At 38.7% G+C, this 20,527-nt stretch overlaps 1 protein-coding gene across 3 annotated transcripts in view; it reads left to right on the top strand.

Annotated features, from left to right (window-relative positions):
* LOC124145316 overlaps positions 1-19,308 on the top strand; it is a 31,895-nt gene extending 12,587 nt beyond the window's left edge. For all 3 annotated transcript variants that reach the window (XM_046515032.2, XM_046515033.2, XM_046515034.2), the window contains exons 3-10: positions 9,862-9,925; positions 11,157-11,339; positions 12,238-12,387; positions 12,972-13,085; positions 14,609-14,797; positions 15,969-16,118; positions 18,035-18,148; positions 18,676-19,308. In XM_046515032.2, the coding sequence (XP_046370988.2) occupies positions 9,865-9,925; positions 11,157-11,339; positions 12,238-12,387; positions 12,972-13,085; positions 14,609-14,797; positions 15,969-16,118; positions 18,035-18,148; positions 18,676-19,259 (1,545 nt within the window). In that variant the 5' untranslated portion in view covers positions 9,862-9,864 and the 3' untranslated portion in view covers positions 19,260-19,308. The remainder of the gene's footprint in view (positions 1-9,861; positions 9,926-11,156; positions 11,340-12,237; positions 12,388-12,971; positions 13,086-14,608; positions 14,798-15,968; positions 16,119-18,034; positions 18,149-18,675) is intronic.
* Positions 19,309-20,527: the final 1,219 nt, after the last annotated feature.

The raw sequence follows: 20,527 nt of genomic DNA on the forward strand, positions 1-20,527 counted from the left end.
ATGCTTGATAAAAGGGCATGTGGGAATCTAGTAATTCAAAGTCTAGGGGAATATAGAATCTGTTACCCAATGCGTCGGCAACGGCCTTATCTTTTTCGTTGGTATCAACACCATTTTCAGCGCCCACACGCAGTCTCAATGTGTTCTTATTACAAATACCTTGGTACTGTAAGTTTTCCCGCTTTTTATCCGTTCTCCAGAGATCCATGTAACAATAGTATACATCGCTATCGCCGATACTCAAAACCTCATTACCACTAATTTTAATTGCGATTTTCTTAACGATAGCACGACCTATAATCTGAACGGGCACCCTGTTAACGTCGGTAAAAGTCAAACTAATCGTAAATGCTAGTCGGACAGTTCCCGGAACTAACACATCGTGTGCGCCGAGATTAGGAAAGCGAACCAGAAGCGTTTGATTCTGATCTATGGTACTAGGGTTATTTGTTATAGTTACAGACTGACGAATTGCTTTGACCCATAATGGATCTCGAAGTCTATGTTGTGGGTTTAACTTGCGTCCGTATTGCGAAGACATTGTTTATATTGAAATTATGTACCCTATGTTTAATATAAAAATGGCTAATTTTGAACATAATGACTTTGATCTAAGTACCTTTGATGACTTTGATAACCCAATCAAAGATACTGATGAAACCAACTTTGGTGGCACGAATCTTAATGATGAAATTTTACAGTCAACCGTCAATGATTATTACGATGCCTTAAAAGAAGATACCCCAATAGGTCGTGACTATTCAAAGTTTGAGATAGATAGTAAAGGAATATTGCGACTGCGTGGCGCTCCGGATATTGATCTTATGCATTCTCGTACTTGTAAGCCCCTAGCCTTGTCTACGATAGCCACTAAACACGGCATCAGCACTGTTCGTGATAAATTAGGTTTTGTGGACTACCGACGTCTTTCCGCGAAGACTACTAAGGTTCTTAGGACTGTGCGTACTGAACTCGGTAATACAGATGATTTGGAGGCTTCCTCGAAGGTGGCCTCGGACGGACTCGGAGAAATCTTAGATACCTATTACGATAATTCCACGTTACAGGTATCGGAGTTTAGTATTAGGGAATTACGAGGTCTTGACAAGGCAATGCGAACAATGCGGGGAGAACTCATCAATAATATAGCCAAGATATCCGAAATCGACAAGCATATAGTTTACGAGAAAACAAAACTCGAACAGGCGGGCGATGAGTTCAGTAGACGCCGCGTAGCGGAAAGATTGCGTAACTTAGAAGACGAAAGATCGGCCCGCCTCGAAGCGGCTTCCAGTAATAGAAAGGCACTTCGTTCGCAAATCAGTCGAATTCGAGAAACTATCGATCAAGTCCTCAACGATGATACTACACTGGCCGATAAAATTAAAACATTGTTCGGAGAACAGGGAATAACAATTGCCAGTATTTTAACCGCGTTGGGATTTATTATATCGACTTTGACTCTCTCGTTAACAGGTGGCACAGGTGGTACAGGTGGTAGTACACCACCTAACGATAAAAATGGTATAAAAGAGTGGATAAAAAAGCATTTAAAAGCATTAGGTTCAGCACTGGGAAAGCTCGCTGAGAAAGCCGCGGCCGCACTTCCCGGTATAATAGGGAGTATTGTTTCCTGGCTATTGAATTTATTAGCTAAGACCACCCCTTGGCTTAGTCAAAACTTGTGGGGGCTGATCATAGCAATTGCAGGGCTGTTGTATGTGTTCGCTAAGAACTATTTAACCACCAAATCATGTGTAAACCAACTGAGACTCCACCCACTAGAAGCGCTGTTTTTTCATCGATATGTTGTTGATTTTTAGCCTCAATATGCGGTGACACTTGTGCGTTAGTAGATGGTTGTGCATTAAAAGATGTTTTAGTAGATAACTGTGGCTTGACTATTCCCTTTTCGCCCGTGATCGTTTGCGTTATTAAATCTACGTTAATATCTGAATTTATACCTGGTTTTTGTTGATCGGTAGCGATAACAATTTTATTATTATAGCCTATCACTTGACCGATCTTAAGTTCCATATTACTCGGAGACATGTATAGTCCCGGCGCATAAATGTAGTCCACTTTGGATTGAGCGTACTGTAATGCATCTTGAAAACGCTTTATAGACGATGGTATGTCAACTGGTGAATTAATGGCGTCCTCCACGTTTGCGACAAACTGTTTTTGCGCATCGAGCGCCGTCCCAGTACCGATGATTACCGTTCGTGTTTGCGATTGTGCACCGAGAATTGCCCATACATAAGTTCTTATCGATTCATTAAATCTTACAAATCCTGGGTTAGTAAAATTATTTTCCGCTTTATCATTAAGAAATTCATTCCAAGCGTCTCCAGGTTGTTGCTCAACCTTTTGGATGGTGAAAGCAACACCACCCTTAAAGTTCATACGATCATCTCTCCACTCGTTAGTTGAGAGAGCAAAGCTCGGAAGGAGCCGACCCCTTTTCAGTAAATCATCGCTGACTTCTTTAACAGAGTGTGCACCAGCGTACGGAATACCTAGACCATGGTTTGTTCCTTTAATACGCCAATCTTTACTCGTAGAAACATTAAATTAATTACAAATACGTTCATACGCCCCCCTATTATACGGATTATTTGATGCATTCCACGCTCGATCCTGCGGTAATGGAGCATTAATTTCTTTAAGTATACGTCTAATCTGATAATACACGTGAAATAATAAAACAGACTTATTTAGCATATATCCTGGAGCATTAACAGATACACCACATCCCGTTGTGGCACACCATACGGCAAAGTTTAACTGATTCTGCCAAAATTGCATCGGATTGTGAAACCAATCGGGCACCATTTTATCGCTAGTTGCCGTGACCCTGTAATTTTCAAAGATATCGGGGAATTTAACGAAAAATTCAGCACCAGAGGCAGTTACTTTAATCGATTGATTAGTAATGTATCTCGATTTCATATTTAAGTTATGATATAGTATCATTGTATATTTAATATGTATGTTACACTCCCTGGAATAACAAAAGGTCAGTCTATTGAACTGCTTCATACTATCGATAACTCGGATGGACAGCTCGAAGTAGCTCTATGCGACGTAACATATTACCCACTGTGGACCAATATAAGTGGTGTGAGAGGTAATAATAAGATATGGATATTAGATGAACAAAATATTATTGAAAAAGTCATTATTATACCTGTTGGGTATTACAGCGTATGCTCACTCAATGATGAAATTTTTAAGCCTAATGGAATTAGTCTAACACAAAATGAGTCGAATGGAATGTTGAAATTAGACGCTGGAGAAAAAGGTGTACGGATTGTAGGGAACTTATCAGCTACACTTGGATTTACACGCGGAATTTTATCAATATTCAAGGCAACATTTGATGGAGAGACATTGTCCGATTTAGTTCCCTATAAAGAGTTGTGTATCCATCTTGATCAAATAAGCACGACGGATAATATTCAACTAGAAAGTCCTTCAACTCTACTCAGATGTGTTCCAGTGAAAAATGAAAAATGCAATAGCGGTAGAACGGAATCTTTCTCGTCATAACAATATAAAAAATTGAAGCGTGGTATTATTTCAGACCTCAAAATTTCTGTATTAGATGTAAAACACCAACCAGTACATATAGGATACTTAAGTGTAACACTCCAAATTAAAAATAATGGTTGATGCATCAGGCCCTGGAACACTAAGACAATGTAATACAATTGCACTTTCCGATCTCGGAGACACAGAAGGATTCGGTAAACCCGGTACCAGTGGTTAGTTATACGCTTTACACTTACACGATAATGTATACAAGCGGAAAGAAGTCACATTCACGGGTAATCTAGAAGATTTAACCGATGTCGACGTTAGTAGACTCCTTAAAAACACTTCGTACAATATTACTCGCAACGACGATAATAAATGGACTATGATCGAAGCAAACATCGAGTGGCTACTGAATATCGTCATTACCCCACCTAATGTGATGATGGGTAAGGGACATAATTTAACTAAGATAATAAAAAATGTCATCGTACTCGCGGCTTATATCCCATCAAAACGAAAAAGTGTGTTAGTTACCCCCCTGCTAGAAAACCCAGGTCATATGTTATATAGTCGTCCGGCCTTAAAAAATGTTACTTTAAATTTGGTTACTGAATTCGAAGATATTAAAGTTAACCTGAGTGCAATACCTAATCTTTCTACGCTTATTATTGAAGTCTTGTTCGGAGATGCACCGGTAGATGCCTTCGAAATATTACCAGGTCTATCGATTAAATGGCTCAAGAAACACGAGCGTCAACGTTGCAGTATTATTCATATCGGAGTATCGCCCGTTGCAACCCTCGAGGGGGTTCAAATTATTAAAAGTGACAGCATTTCTCTTTCTAAGATATTATTGCCGTATAATATACATTTGATAAGATTGATGTATAGTCGCAAAACATTTAAGCAAGACCAATTAAAGACTATTAAATGATCATAATATACACTATGAGTTTATATCCGGCGCTCGGTGAAGCATTTGAAAAGATGGAAACTGTTGATGGATTTTGATTACATCAAGTAAACGACATAAAACATCGAATAGGGAAGGATAGGGAGTTGAGACTTGGATTGTATAAAAAGTATCGCAGAGCCGTGAATGCTCTGGACGGAGTTGACACCGCGCTTTTAGTATCTAGCATGGGACTCGGTGTAGCGGGTATTGGTTTACTATCACATATAATCGCCGCGCCTATCGTGCTCGGCATGGAAATAACAGCTGGAGTCTCGGGACTGGCAGGAATAGCGATAAAATTCATTTCTCGTAGGTTGCAAAAGAAAGCATTTAAACACGATAGTATTCGGATACTCGCCGAAGCAAAGTTGAACAGCATTGAGGATCATATTTCGACAGCAATGGCCGATTGTAAGATATCCGAGGATGAGTTTCGTTTAGTGCTGTCGGAACTCACCAAATACAATGAAATGAAGCAGGAGATTCGATCAAAATCTCGTAAGACCAGTGGTATTAGCGAAGACGAGAAAAAAAAGTTCATAGAACAGGGGAGGCAACAAGCGCGTCAATTATTCCGTGCCAAAACCAAAGAACTGGTTGGAGATTAAAAATAGATTGCTTACTATCGTTTGATCACATTTAGACAAATGCTTACATAAATATATATAATAATGGAGAAAGCTATTAAATGGAAAGAATTACCACAAGGTATTTATTATATCAGTGATGTCAAACCAACCAAATACGGTTATCAATTGTTTCTTATCAATTTACAAGAAGAGTGTAGTTATATAGTCTGGTCTCCTAGTAAAATGAACGAAAAACTTAATAAAAATGTTGAATATCGCTTTATCGATAAAAATAATGAAGAATATTTTTATTACCATTTAGGCTCATCTAAAGCAATGATTGGCCCCAGGTATTGGTGAGCTAGAGCCAATTTAACTTAATCTCATGACTATCGTTAAATCGCATAATCATTTTGGCATAAAAAATCCCCCCTGTAGTAGCAGTATAGGTAATAAATCTGGCTCCAGTGGAAGTGAGCCAGAACCCCTATTACCTATTAAAATTTATATCATTGGCCCTAGGTATTGGTGAGCTAGAGCCAATCTCATGACTATCGTTAAATCGCACAATAATTTTGGCATAAAAAAATCCTCCTGTAGTAGCAGTATAGGTAATAAATCTGGCTCCAGTGGAAGTGAGCCAGAACCCCTATTACCTATACTACTTTAACTGTAATAAAAACTCTCAAATGTATAACCTGTATCGGAGATGAAATATCGCCTGCAGTTGTGAACTCGGTTCAATGAAACCGGTGACCTCAGCACGTGGGTTTCGCAAATGTGCGAAATCTGCACGTGCGTCTCGCAATGGCACGAAATCTGCACCTGCGACTCGTAGGCTTTTCGTAGTTTTGTTCTATCAAGGGTTTACAATGATTGCGAGGTTTAACAACCGTTGCAATACCTCCTGCGAGGTGTTACCACAATTTCAAAAACTCAGTATCGAGTTTAACACACAGCCAGTAGGTTTATAATTCAATTGAACACATGCGGGATGAAATGGACCGCCGTCTCCAAAGTTTATCACGTGTTCCGACTACAGTACAGGAACTGAGATGCAGGCTGGTGGAGATATGGGATGCCATCCCACAATACTGTGTTAGGCGTTGGATCCGTTCAATGCGAAGGAGATGCATTGCATGCATCCAAGCGAGAGGGGGGCACGCACGCTACTGACGTGTGAATTGATAATTCTGTTCTTCTGTGACAACGCACCTGAACTTCAAAAGTCCCTTGATTCATTTCACAAATATTGCAAAAAATGGAAATTAGAGGTAAACACCTGCAAAACTAAAATATTAATATTTGGATCAGGCACCAACCTACCCCAGAATTTGAAGTTTCATTTTAACTCCGTTGATTTAGAAATTGTAAATAGTTATGTCTATCTGGGTATTTTATTCCATCGAAACCGTCGTTTTGTGTGTGCAATTAAAAACCTCGCTGACAGAGCTACAAAAGCCATGTTCTCCTTATTAAAAAGAGCACGGAATTTAAATCTACCTGTTGATTGCCTTCTCAAAGCCTTTGATGTTCTAATCTTGCCTATTCTAACCTATGGTTGTAAAACTTGGGGATACGAAAACCATGGAAAGAGTACATTTGAAATTCATTAAACTTGCCTTCAATCTTAGAAACTCAACACCCGATTATATGTTGTATGGTGAATTTGGGAGATTTCCAATAAGTATACTCATATATAAGAGAATGATCTCGTTTTGGCATAACCATATAAGTAATAATCGACCTGTTATAAAATTTTCAACCCTAATATTGAAATACATAAATTATATAAATAATATTAATAACAATAGAAGCAACTGGGTGGAGTCCATTAAGAGCTTATTAAACAGATGTGGTCTTTCTGTAGTCTTTAATCAACCGGATTCTGTAAGTCACGGCTGGTTAGTCTCAAAAATTGAAAACAATTTAAAAGATCAATTTATTCAAAAATGGAATGTCGATTTAACTACAAGCTCCAAAGCTTGCAGCTATAGAATTTACAATACAAATTTCAAACTTGAACAATATCTTCTCTTATCACCAGAAATCTTTACTCCAATTTTAAAACTAGGAACCCTAAATCATAATTTACCGATTGAGACTGGCCGCTGGGAGGGCATCCCACGCGAATATCGCACATGTAAGCTTTGTACCTCCCCTGCTATAGCCGACGATCGAGTTCCACTACCTCTTTAGATGTGAATATTTTGACCAGCAAAGAAAAATATTAATTGATAATAGATATCTAAACTGGTCAAACATTATTTCCTTTAAGCATTTGATGTCAAATATGAGAACTTACAATCTTAAAAAACTGTCTAAATTTGTAAAAATATTACTTTCTGCACTAAAGTAAAGCACTGTTGCCACTTGATCACATCGTATTTTAGTATATATGTATGCTATTATATTGCTCATATACCACCGGTCGGCGGTTTGAGTTAATAAAGAACTTGAGAACTTGATAATTCTGTTCTTGCATCTTTCTCTTCTCATAACGTCATTTCTGTGATAGACATGAGTCATTGCATGTGTAAACTTGTGTGCGTCTACTTTGATCAGGTTCTTGTTTTACATCGTGTCACAGGAACTGTTGTTGCTGAGTATATATATTCTAACTCATCTCATTCTTGGTGGACTGGTCGATGGGATGTTCTGTCTCTTGCAAAAAGGTCCACAGTATGAGCAAATTAAGCTTAAGACCGTGTTGTGACAATGTGTTACCTGACTGTATTTACGCGTGGATCGTTGTCAATCAGTCTATGAAGTGTATTTTGTAATTCAGTCCACTTATTTTAAGCCACTTCTCCAGCGTGTTACAACTTTCCTTTCTCATTTTAAATGATTTTAAAACTGTGCTCATTGCCTTAAATTACGTGTTTGCATAGCAAGAGTTTTACATGCTTTATCGCGAGGAGAACAAAATTCCCTGGTATTTAAAGTAAAACTCTAGCTTTATTTTATCCACTGTTCATAGTTCATACTGAGATCATCTTCCCAAAGCAAGGGAGTTAACTGACTGTTAAAGTCCAGTTTCCACCCTTGCCGAACTAGGCTGGAATTACTGGGCTCGATTTTAACGCCACCACTTGCTATTACCAGTTATGTCCCTTCTAAGCCTCTCCTATGGACCAATCAGATTCCACCTCTCGTATCACTTTTTGATTGGACTATGCATAGACTCGTTAGTCCAGCCCAAATGTAACTCCATAATACCAGCCTAGTTCGGCAAGGGTGGAAACCGGACTTTTATAGTCAGTTAACTCTCTTGCCTCGGGGAGATGTACTGAGATATTATCCCTCCATTTCTAAAGACATCAAGATTTACACAAAATCCTCATTTGGAACTATATGAATATAAGACAAGTCATCAACTACTAATATGGCCACGTGATATTGACTCATTGACAAATACAGAACCAGATAGTGCATTTTATTTGTATCTGATTTAATTGTCTAAATAAGTCTATTACATTACATTGTTATTTGAATGTCTATGAGAAGGTCGTACATGCATTTCCAAAGAGCACATGGTAAGCATACGTGACAAAACCATTCCCATAAACATTGGAAAGGTCTGCTAAAAGCAGACTCCATTGTAAGATTTCGATTACATCATTGTGTTTATGAATCACTATCAAAATTGGGGCGGTCGGGCAGCCTCGTGGTTTAAAGCGTTAGCTCGTCACGCCGAAGACCCGGGTTCGATTCCCGACATGGGTACAATGTGTGAAGCCCATTTCTGGTGTCCCCCGCCGTGATATTGCTGGAATATTGCTTGAAGCGGCGTTAAACCATACTCACTCACTCACTCACTCACTATGAAATTGTGATGATACCAGGCGTTTGTGAAAAGGTTAGCATACGCTGCCTCGCCTATGACACCCGTCACAAACACATGCAAGGGAAAGTCAATTGTTCGCCAAAACCAAAAAACATATGATACAAATGAGAATGTGAAATTGTATCAGATATCTATTTTGTCACTAAAATTTGGAAATATCCTCCACATGTCTACCATAAAAAATGAAAGCTTTACTGAGGCCTTGAATGTGGTAAACCTTACTTTCTTTTCAGAGACTGTAGAACTTCAAGTAAATCCTTTGAGTTTTTGAGAATCCACATATTATTACTCCCACTTGCCTCAAATACTTTCTGTGAATATAATGAAAGCCCTTCCTTGGCTGTATTGAGAGTTCTGGCTAATCTTTGTGACTATGATTTGGTGGAACATTTGCAGGACCCAGCAATATATCTCGCTTTGTACGGATGTTTATTGAGTTTTGTAATCCAATCCTGAAGAAGAATAGACATTTTTTCGGGTTTTAGAATCAAGTCAAAACTTGATGGTACTGATACGTGGTTTTGGCCGATTTCCTTCTCAGGTACCGCACTGGCGCTTTTGTGGCCTTTTTATATGTCACTTTTACCATGTTACTCAATAACAGCATCACGGAAGTGATACTTACATAAAATGGTTTTGTAATGTTACGCCTTGTCAGTGGTAACAACTACACATATTTCTTGTAGTACATGCAGACTTTAGATGACAGCTGGCTGGGACATAATGGGTTTATTCCAATTTTGTTTCCTCTTTTCCACTTTGAGGATTCTGCCAATGAAGGCCTCATCACAACTTTCAAACATTCAACAGGTCGGCGAATGGTCGGATATTAAAATCTTTTCTTTTTCTTTTATTTATTTATGAAGAGCGGTAGTATAAGGAACACAGAAACAATCTATAGAAGATAATAAAATAGTTAAGTTAACGATCGTGAAATATCTTTCTTGCAGACAATGACCAGACAAATCCTTGTCATTCTTCTAATTCTTCCTTCACATGTCTACTGTAGAATTGGTAAGTCACATTATTTCGTCATGTTTTCATAAAGAGTAAATGAATAGAAATACCGTTCACGTTATTTTTTCTAGGTTGAATTTGTTTTATGTTAAAGATCATAACAAAAGAAAACAACAACTTTCAGAAATTGACAACACTACACTGCATAATGTTTGATAATGACACCTTCTGTTAACATTCCCATGATAAAAAACCCACCTGTACCCTGAGGTTGGGTCATGGTGTGTGGATGCATGCTACGTTTTGAAGCATACTAAACTATACATTGTAAATCGTACGGATGATCAGGCTTGTATGTTAATTGATCACAAAACTATCACAACTTACATTGAGATGTAGTTCCAATAGATTTAACACGACTAGCAAACGCATTCACATTCATGTACGTTCATAGAGCTATTGTAAAGATACAGCCTCCTTTTCTCAAACAATAGTTACTGTTTTCGCACTTCTGGTCAGTCTGATGACAATAAAGGAGTATATAGTCCGCCCCTTTCTTATTACTGTATGGCACCATGTCTACTTCAAAGAACGTCACTTAGGCTTTAGGGAGGTGGGGGAAAGGCTTTCACTCGTCCAGATTATAGGTTGCATATTGCTTTCTGTGACATTATACAAGAAGCAAAGAACAAATACATTATTTAGCTGGTGATTGGTAAAAGTACTTTCACTATACCTAAAGAAGCTACTTCAGGCATCATAGAACTTGTCACATGCTGTTTATATTTTGTGTCAATCAATTCAGGCCATGTTCTTTATCCACAGCGGAGCACTGTACAAAACATTTCATAAATGTTTTTGAAATTTGTCATCAATATTGTGTGAAATCCTCACGGCGTTTGATATAATAATTACTGTTATCAAAGAGGTTTGAAATTAAATCCAATGTTTCAAGTTTACAATTAAGAAGCTCTTGAGTATTTCTTGTCTATATTTCGTATATGAATATCTTCAATATATATTTTTCTCGCTCTTTGTACGAAAAGAACACTTATATTGGTCATGGATGTCAATTAAAGGAGCAGACTTCAAAGACTTTGTCAATTATAATTTGTCAGACAAACATTTAGTAAATTGTGACATTCTTGTTTTATTTCATGCACATTCTGGAATGCACATCTTGTGATCATTACATCATCATCTTCATCCCCGTAATACATAGTCCACTGTATAAGTTTGTTCTTGAAGACAAACATTGAGGATTAATTGTCATTATCACGTATTGTAGATTCAGAAGAATGCATCAGAAAGAATCCTTACCTATTCTTTCGGTGGCCAATTTTTGGAGACCTCAGAAGAGATGATTCAACAAAGACAGGAAAGGTCTTGAAAGCAGCGGATAATGGGCTTATGTTGGATTATCCACCTGGTGTAGAATCCTGTGGAGGAAAATATCCAATTTGGAGGAAAGGCAAATATGAATAATATTCCTTGTTGCTATTTTTGCAAACATTTGTATTAAAAAAGGTAACAGACCTCCTTTCATGTCTTAAAGCAGTGACCAACAATACTGCCTCTACAAAACTACCATAATGTTGACTGAAAATAAAACGGAATGGGAAGTGACTGGTCTTGAGCAGCAAAAAGAAAGCCTTCTGTTTCACTTTTCAGGCAAGCCGACTTCTTCCAGGCAATTATGAAATGTAGATTATGCAATGAATTTATGTTTGGTACCTCCAAATCTGTTGACTGACAATGGCAGAGTACCCGGGTTTGCAGCAGGAAAAATAACTCTCTCTGACAATCGGGATAGTGCAGAAGGCTGCAGTTTGGGGAGTCTTCACATTCTCAGACAAGGGGCAAGGGCCCTGATCTGATAATGAGTCGAACCAGCCTGACTGTGCCAGGATCACCAAAACCCTCTTTGCTCTTTCTATTTGAATCTGTACATAATAATAATAAGCTACTACTAATCCAGCCCAAACCCCAACAGTAAGTATGGAAAAAAACCGAATGACATTATTAACTCGATCTGTGTTCATTCCAATTACATTCACTACACAACCTCAACTGCGTTTTAGGTGCTAAAACCATTTATATAGAACCTTCTCATTCTACTGGGATATCCATTCGCTACTTGGTGAACAGGGGTAAGTTTCGAACAAGGGCATTTGTTGAGGAAACTCGGCATGTGAATTGTGTTAGCAGTTTCAATAGTCAACCTTTTCTACTTTGTACAGACATAGATCTGAGATAAAAAAGAGTGGAAAAACTAATACATTTCGTGTATACCATGTACTTCATGTTAGCCCCTTCGCTTCCGCGCATTGCTTGCATTCTATATAGCGTTTTCATTTGTTTTCTTGTAGAAAAAAGAAGAAGCAATGTCTCAGTAGTATGTGTGCAAAACGAAACCCACACATGTTCCACAACATTTGAAATTGAAACACGGGCATGTCCCAATGATGGTGAGGCCTACCGGATCGAGACCAATGTTGCAAGGAGTGTCTTCTGCCTTGGTGAGATCATAATAAGTGTTTTGATATGGGTCTAGTTGTACATCGAGAATATAATGCTCATGGTTTTTTTTGGGTGGCCCTGTGATGTAGACTGCCAGAGTACAGTTTCTTGGTTTTCCACCCACAAGAATTTGTCGCGCCGTGATATAACTGAAACACCATTCAAAACTGAGTTACAACGAACTCCCTCCCTCATGGAAGCATGTCAGGACTGTAAAGATTTTTACATATACTTTCCTTTGTCCGCATGTTAACGTGTTTGTAACATGAAAACATAATAACATTCCGTTAGCGTATTTTAGCCAGGCAAGGAATCGATTGTTGTATGTTCTAATCATGTTGTCTTCGTTCTGCGACACATTGGTCTTTCCGCCCACATGACGTTGCCACGCCGTATACGTAACTCGACCAAGTTCTCCAAACTCTGCTCAGTCGTGGTTCTTAGAAATCAGATATGTCTGACGATCAGTACGACATAAGATCAGTCTGATCTGATAATGATCAAAGGGTATTAGTCAGGGTAGTGTAATGTTCATAGTGTTTACTGCATCTTAATCTTCACGATTTTCCTCATTTTGTTTCAGCACCTAACTACTGTAGAGGTAAGCCATGTGCAAATGGAGGAACATGTTCTTCAGTCCGTGACGGTTTCACATGCGCATGTAGGACAGGATATACAGGTCGTACGTGTGAAGGTGGTAAGTACTTCTTATTTTCAATCGCAATAACCAATGTAATTATGTCTTGTTCGTCCTATTAAATCAAACCTCAAGTGAGCGGTTGGGTAGCCTTTGTGGTTAAACTGTTGACATGTGTACGTTAGGGCCGGGTTCGATTCCCTACATGGGTACAATGTATGACGCCCATTGCTGGTATTCCCATCACTCACTCACTTAAACAATAAGTAAGTTCCCCAAGTAACCTATGTTTGTCGTAATGTTGCAATGTTGTAAATAATAGCAACAAATCCCTTTCCATAGTCATAAGAAGTCTCTGCTAATAGATGAGATCATTGTGACAGTCTGACTACAGTGACAGATAGTGATTCATCAACACAAGTTGTTCGAGAAAAGGTGAGTGTGACCTGCCATGTGGGTAGCAGCCGTCACAAACACACCCAAGGGCATGTCAGTTGTTCACTGGAACTAACACGGTAACATTCGGTACAAGCCTAAACAGGAAATTGCATCGAATATTATTTAGGTCACTGATGTATCAAATTTGGAAATGTCATCCGTTTGTTAAGCATAAAACGTATTGAAAGCTTTTCTAAGGCGGCTTTGAATCTTGAAATCCTCGCAGAAATAGAATGCTATATTGTACCTCAAAAGTATGAATAATGCAGTAAATATACATATAGGGATAGTTGACTATTGGAAATTTGAAGTCATGCATCTTGTCATACAGTCGCGATAATAGGTATTTGTCACTCTGAATATTCATGTATAGATCGAAATATGAAAAAATATGAGACATTTTCATTGGTCGCCTTTCTGTCTTGTTCAGGGCCAAAAATTCCACAAAGTGATCTTAAGGCTACGACTACCGCAAAGCCATGTTATATCAGTGGAAGGGTTTTGGCTATTTGACCATTATTGAACGATCATAGATATATCTGAAGCTAACGCTAATAATTTGGCCAAATTCCCGTGTTCTGTCCATCCAAGCACAATCTCCGATTCATGTGCATCATCGATCAGCAAGGAGGGGAACACAATTTGCGCCCCTAGGCATGCCCACTTCTTGCCTAAATGTTATATTCGAAATTTCACAGTGATTCTTATATGAGGAAGTCCAGCATTTCACATATTGTTTTCTAAGTAAACGGATGCTTGGAATTTTGAAAAATTGTACTAAACCTCGACAATTGAGATGTACATGGCTACCACGTGTAGTGACACATGCCTTATGGATCAAGGAATGAAGTCTTTCCCCAAGTTTGTGGTGTGGAATAGAGGTATACAACGAAGTTCAAAAGTGTAATTCAAGCAGTTCTGAATGTGTTCCGTTAATGATAAATATATACATAAAGAAATAACATCAATGAAGATAGATATGTTTAGCGTCTGTTAAATACATGTCAGCAACCCCACTATGTGACAACATATTGGAACAATAATTTCAATACATTTGGGAGAGTTATCCATTTGCCTTGACACAAGTACGTGCAATCATGCTGCTTATGAACATTTGACCAAACTTGATGTAATTATGCTTGTAGACCCTTGTACTGTTTCGACAAGGATACCAGAAATAGAGAAAAGAGGACCAGCAAATACTATTTTGGGACAAGTCCAAGATAGTGGCAATCTATTGCCTGGGTGGTACGACTCCTTCAACGACACAAGAATACTGACCAAACCTGTAATTGGACCGGCATGTGGGAACACCTTTCCATATTATATCAGAGGTTAGCAGTTTCATTTCTGACGGTAGCATGTGACGTCAATATGTGCTAAAGTGTCCGTATTATTTACTGCTGATTACAACGCAAAAACCGAAACAAATATAAAGACAGTGTACATATATTTTCATTTCATAAAGTTGGCTGATGTTTTTAATTCCGTACCACGTACGACCATGTATGTCCATTTGTACAAGAACAATAATGAAAGACGATGTAGTATATAAATATACCATTGAAACTTTACACTGTTCGTCAGCACGAAATCTTAAATGTATCGTTTCAAAGGAGTGAACGTCGTTATTTTCCTTGTGACTTACACGACTTTTAATATTCATCAGCCATTGCCGTTTTAAATAAATATGGCCCTGTCTTCGGATGAATCTCTAACTTTGTCTGCTGAGGGGTCATCATACAATTTATCAGTTACAATATTTGCAGTTGGTAGTATGTAAATTTTCTGTTATCGAGGAATTGAGGGAATTCCATATAAATGCGCACTGACTCATTGATTGGATGAAACTTTATCTACACCGTCATCTATAGCCCCGAGAACACAAACCCACAGAGATGTCCTCTCAGCTAACGGACCCGGAAGGAATCGATCTGTACCCAAAGCCCCGCCTTCACTAATGAGTGTCTTATGAATGTTGATTTTCTGGAGTATATTTCGGATCCACTCGGAATATTCCGTTTCTTGCTTAATATACCTCTTGTAGTGATGGAGTAGTGATATTTCTGTGTAAGCCAAATACCGACCGATTCAACAGCATTAAGGTCGTATGGAGTATTTTGAAAAAAGTCAAGGCACAATTTTTTTATGGTTGATAGATATTAGGTACAATCACTACAAGCAAAGTGTGTATTGTAAATAGAGTTAGTGATGCTGATGACTCGAGTTCCAATATGGTTTCCTGACACCGCTGTACGAGATGACCAACGTGTTCTGATGCGAGCAGAGTGGCTGGAATACATATATCTCAAAAGAAGTTAAGGATCTTCCATGAAATGACAGATTAACTATGGTAATATGAAAGAGTATCAAGGGGAAGCATCAACATGAATATTTGAAATTCAATTCAGGTCTTTTCACATATAGTTTTACTTTAAGAGAGACCTACAATTTAAATATTTGGATCTTCGTTTATTAACGATAATATGTTGTCATGTTTTGCAGAGGTTAGAGGCGACATTGCAGTGACTTGTGCGGCTTCGCGGAAGTCTGATTGTTATTTCGCCTTCATGGATACACCGACCCAGAATTGCAGCGACGGTAGGCAAGTGTACAGGCTGTCAAGTCTCAATGGGGCAAGCTCGTATTGTTATGGTAAGCAAACATGTGTTGAACAAATATTGTGTGGCGAAATGAAATTATTGGTAAATGTGATTCGAAGTCTTCACTACATTTAACTTGGTATGAATAATTGGTTGGAGGTGTGAAAGAAATTCTCAGTTTCAAAGCAGTATTAAATATAACATTGAGTTAATTTGATTTGTTTTGTAAAACGACCGTGTTATCACAGCATCACACATACATGTAGTTGTAAAATGTCCTTGTATTAGCTCCAACAACGGGAGAGACGTGACGTCCATATGACAAGATGGCTGGTGTGGGATTCATCTATTTCCTCATCACGTTTAGTTTATACGTACCACTACTTCGTGACGTTATGACATTACGTAATCCACTATTGGGTTACCGTATATGGTAAACCATTAACATAACAATGTGAAGATAATGTTCGAAAGAAAACTCAGTTCGTCCTTGCCCTGTCAAAGCCTGCAGTAATATATTGTCAAAGCAGAAGAACAAACCATTCCAGATCTCCCGTCGAAACCCAACCCTACGTTTGGCGTTCTGTGTTCCCAAAAGGACATTTCCTGTCTGTTGATCATCTGTTAGGTGAGGTTAGGTGAAATGGGGTTGAACGTTGCGTTCAAGTTTATTGTAATAATATAGCGACGTGTATGTACGTTTGTGTGTGGCTATATCCCCTATATGCCTGTAACAACAAGCACCATATTTTAACGTCGGGGATTCACGAAGAAGCATAAATCTGATTGGGTCATTGATCGGTGGTCAGGTGACCAATCAAAATCGGGGAAATGCTCTGTGATATATATGCTCTGTGATATATATATATATATGATTGATAACACTGAAGCCACGTATCTCGTGGATTTGAACAGAAACTTACTTTTATTGACACGAACCCAGCAACATATTTTGACGTTAAGAACAAGTCAAGCAGAATATTTTGATATTATTATGCATCCTACATCTTGAAATATGTCACCGCAGTTAGTAATATTTCAGCTATATCACAACCGTTAGTATTACTATAGCTCTATCACCGCAGTCAGCAATATTTCGGCTATATCACTTAGGCTCTGTCACCGCAGTTAGTAATATTTCAGCTCTATCACTGCTTTTAGCAATAATCCACCTATATCACCGCAGTTAGTAATTTCTAGCTTTATCACGGCAGTTGGTAATGTTCCAGCTATATCACGGCGGTTAGTAATATCCCAGCTATATATCACTGCCGTTTCATTCAATCATGATTCCAGCTCTCTCACCGCAGTCAGCACGATTCCAGCTCTATCACTGCATTTAGTAATATTTCAGCTCTATCACCGCAGTTAGTAATATTTCAGCTCTATCACCGCAGTTAGTAATATTTCAGCTCTATCACCGCAGTTAGTAATGTTTAGGCACTATCACCGCAGTTAGTAAAGTTTCAGCTCTATCGTCGCAGTTAGTAAAGTTTCAGCTCTATCGCCGCAGTTAGTAATGTTTCAGCTCTATCGCCGCAGTTAGTAATGTTTCAGCTCTATCGCCGCAGTTAGTAATGTTTAAGCTTTATCACCCAAGTTAGTAATGTTTCAGCTCTATCGCCGCAGTTAGTAATGTTTCAGCTCTAACACCACAGTCAACAATGTTCTTACCTATATCACCGCAGTCAGTAATATTCTTGCTGTATCACAGTAGCTTGAAATATAATATTCCAGCTGTATCAACGCAGTCAGCAATATTCCGGCTATATGACCGCAGCTGGTAATATTCCAGCTATATCACCGCTCTAAGTAATATCGCTACAGTCAGCATAGTCCAGCTGTATAACCAATAGTTAGTTACATTAGCAACGTATTACGTGTCGACGAACCTGGCCAGCCTCTAACTATAAGCAACAGAGTTCTGAAAACCTATAATTCTAACCCGTGCTTCTCTATATATTCCAGATGTAGATACATGCATCAACAATCCCTGCATGAATAACGGGACTTGTGAAGCGAATGGTGGCACCTTTACCTGCATCTGCCAACCAGGTTTTAAAGGAACTGAATGTGAAACAGGTAGATATATTTCAAATCAGTTTTCAATACATTGCTCATACAATATATATGCTTAGGTTCCAAGTGAAATCGTCCTGATATACAAATTTCCTGATTAAAGATTAAAGGTCGTAGTATTCCTTTTAATCAGCAACAGCTCCCAAAGATAATCGTCAAAATAGATTCCAAAATGAAAGGGATCCAGACTAACGGAGTTTCAATGAACCCACTTGTTTTTCTTGTGTGTTTTTTTATGGACTGCTTCTAAATGTATTAAATGTATGTAATAAATATCACGAAATATCTTCCATCAGAATCAGACATGTCGCTTGAAATACCTCGAATATTGGTGTCTGCGACATAAAACAACTTGCAATCACTTAGTCATATGTCTCAGACTTCACAGTCTGAACAGTGAATAACTCTTTCAGTTTCCGAATTACCTTCACAGTGGCCTTGACCTCCCATTCATTGGGTTATATTTACTTGTTTGTTCGGAGCTCTTTATATTTTTATACATAACGATGTACTCATGCCCTATATTACAGAATGCACCCCAAAAATACTGGACCTGCTCATCATAGAGGACATTTCTACCTCTGTCAATCAAAGTGAATATGAGAAAATGAAGACCTTTGTGGTGGATGCCATGAGCAAGATAAACATAAGCTCAGCTGAAACGAACGTGGCTTTCATGGTTTTCTCGGGAACAGCTGAAGTCGTATTCCACTTGAATACATTCCGTGACAACAAGGCAAGCGTCATGGCAGCCATCGGTTCTCAAACACACAAAGGTGGGGATACATTCCTCGGAGATGCCATCAAACTAGCAACGTCTGAAGTCTTCACGGAAACAAATGGCGATCGGTCTGTCGCCGAAAACGTGGTACTTCTCTTCACTGACGGGAAAAGCAGCGCTGGTGAAGATGTGTACAGTAGCATTGATGAGTTGAAAGCTAAAGCGGAAGTGTTTGTGGTGACAGTCACCGCAAAATCGGACAACACTACCGTCGACTTCGTAGCTTCTTCCCCAGCTCTGAGTCACGTGTTTCACATCGATGCTCCTGAAACAGCCAGCAGCATCAAGAACGTCACCACGGGCGAGACATGCGCAACGATACCTCCTGTGTAAATTGCCACTTCCAAATAAATAACTTGCATAATATTGTGAGATGTTAAAGCAAAGTTATGACAATACAATAGTTTTGTCATTGTTTATACAATTATTTAACGGAGTAATTACAAACTGTATGGATAATGTATGGATATAATCTAAACATAAGACATAACGAGCAACTAGCAAATCTGCTCATAAAGACCCATTCTCTGCATTTTCCTCTCATGCACCACCATCTATGTCCAAAACAACGAGGTCACATACAGTTGAGGGAAGCACGTGCTGCGTTCGTCCAGAGGGCGTGGTGATTGCAATTATGGCCACAAAACCCCTTTTTGAAGCATACAGTATTGCATACAGGCGAAAGTTGCAGGCATTATTACAGCACTATGGCTGTCTCATTTAGTGATATGTTTACAACACAAAGAACACAACTACCACATGCCAACTCATACTCGGGTCCAGCGTCGTGGGGACTGCTTTTTTAAGCATACAGTAATTCTATAACTCGCTCATTTGGTGATTTGCTGTCAACACAACTTGCTTCGCGGATTACTTTCATTAATATTGCAGGTATTTGTCAACATTTGACTATTAGAGCTTTCTCTAAATGCACATCTCCTTTTCCAAAGGATGTTTTATACTTGCCTATTACGTTACAATACAACGCCAAACCTACTATAGAACTATGTGACTTTAAATAACTACATTTCCAGCCTAAATAAATTACTTCCAACCTGCGAAAACCCATTATAACTAAATTCAATAGCCTTTAGTTTTTACTTGTAAGGTTTTAACGCCGCCTTCAGAAATATTTCTGACAAATCACAGTAATGGAGTCTGGGCCGGAAAACCAGTGATTGACACTATGAAAAACATCCTATGTCGTCGTGGTACAATAACATGAATCAAGTCACCGAGTCTGACCCCCGATCGAATTTAGTTGCATGCATGTTTCCTAGTGTTTTTTTTAAACCAGGTAACCACGGGTCTTAAATGCCCGTCATTATCAGTGTAGTACTGGGCAAACGGATTTCAACGTTCATCGTTTTCATGCCAGTGCTCTTATGTTATGTTAACCGATCTAATTTGAAAGGAGGCTTAGGTTTTCATTGTTTCGATGTTGCCTCACGGTTGTGCCAGAATTGCATGACGAGGTTGACAGTCGAGTTTACAATACGTACATTTCATGCATAACTAGATTGGGCAGTGGTGTAGCCTGGTGTAAAAACGTTGGTTCGTAGCGCCAAAGACACTCGGTCGGTTTCCAATCTTGGTGTGGT

Source organism: Haliotis rufescens, unplaced genomic scaffold (assembly GCF_023055435.1).
Source record: "Haliotis rufescens isolate VD_foot unplaced genomic scaffold, xgHalRufe1.0.p SCAF_83, whole genome shotgun sequence".
NCBI classification, from domain to species: domain Eukaryota; kingdom Metazoa; phylum Mollusca; class Gastropoda; order Lepetellida; family Haliotidae; genus Haliotis; species Haliotis rufescens.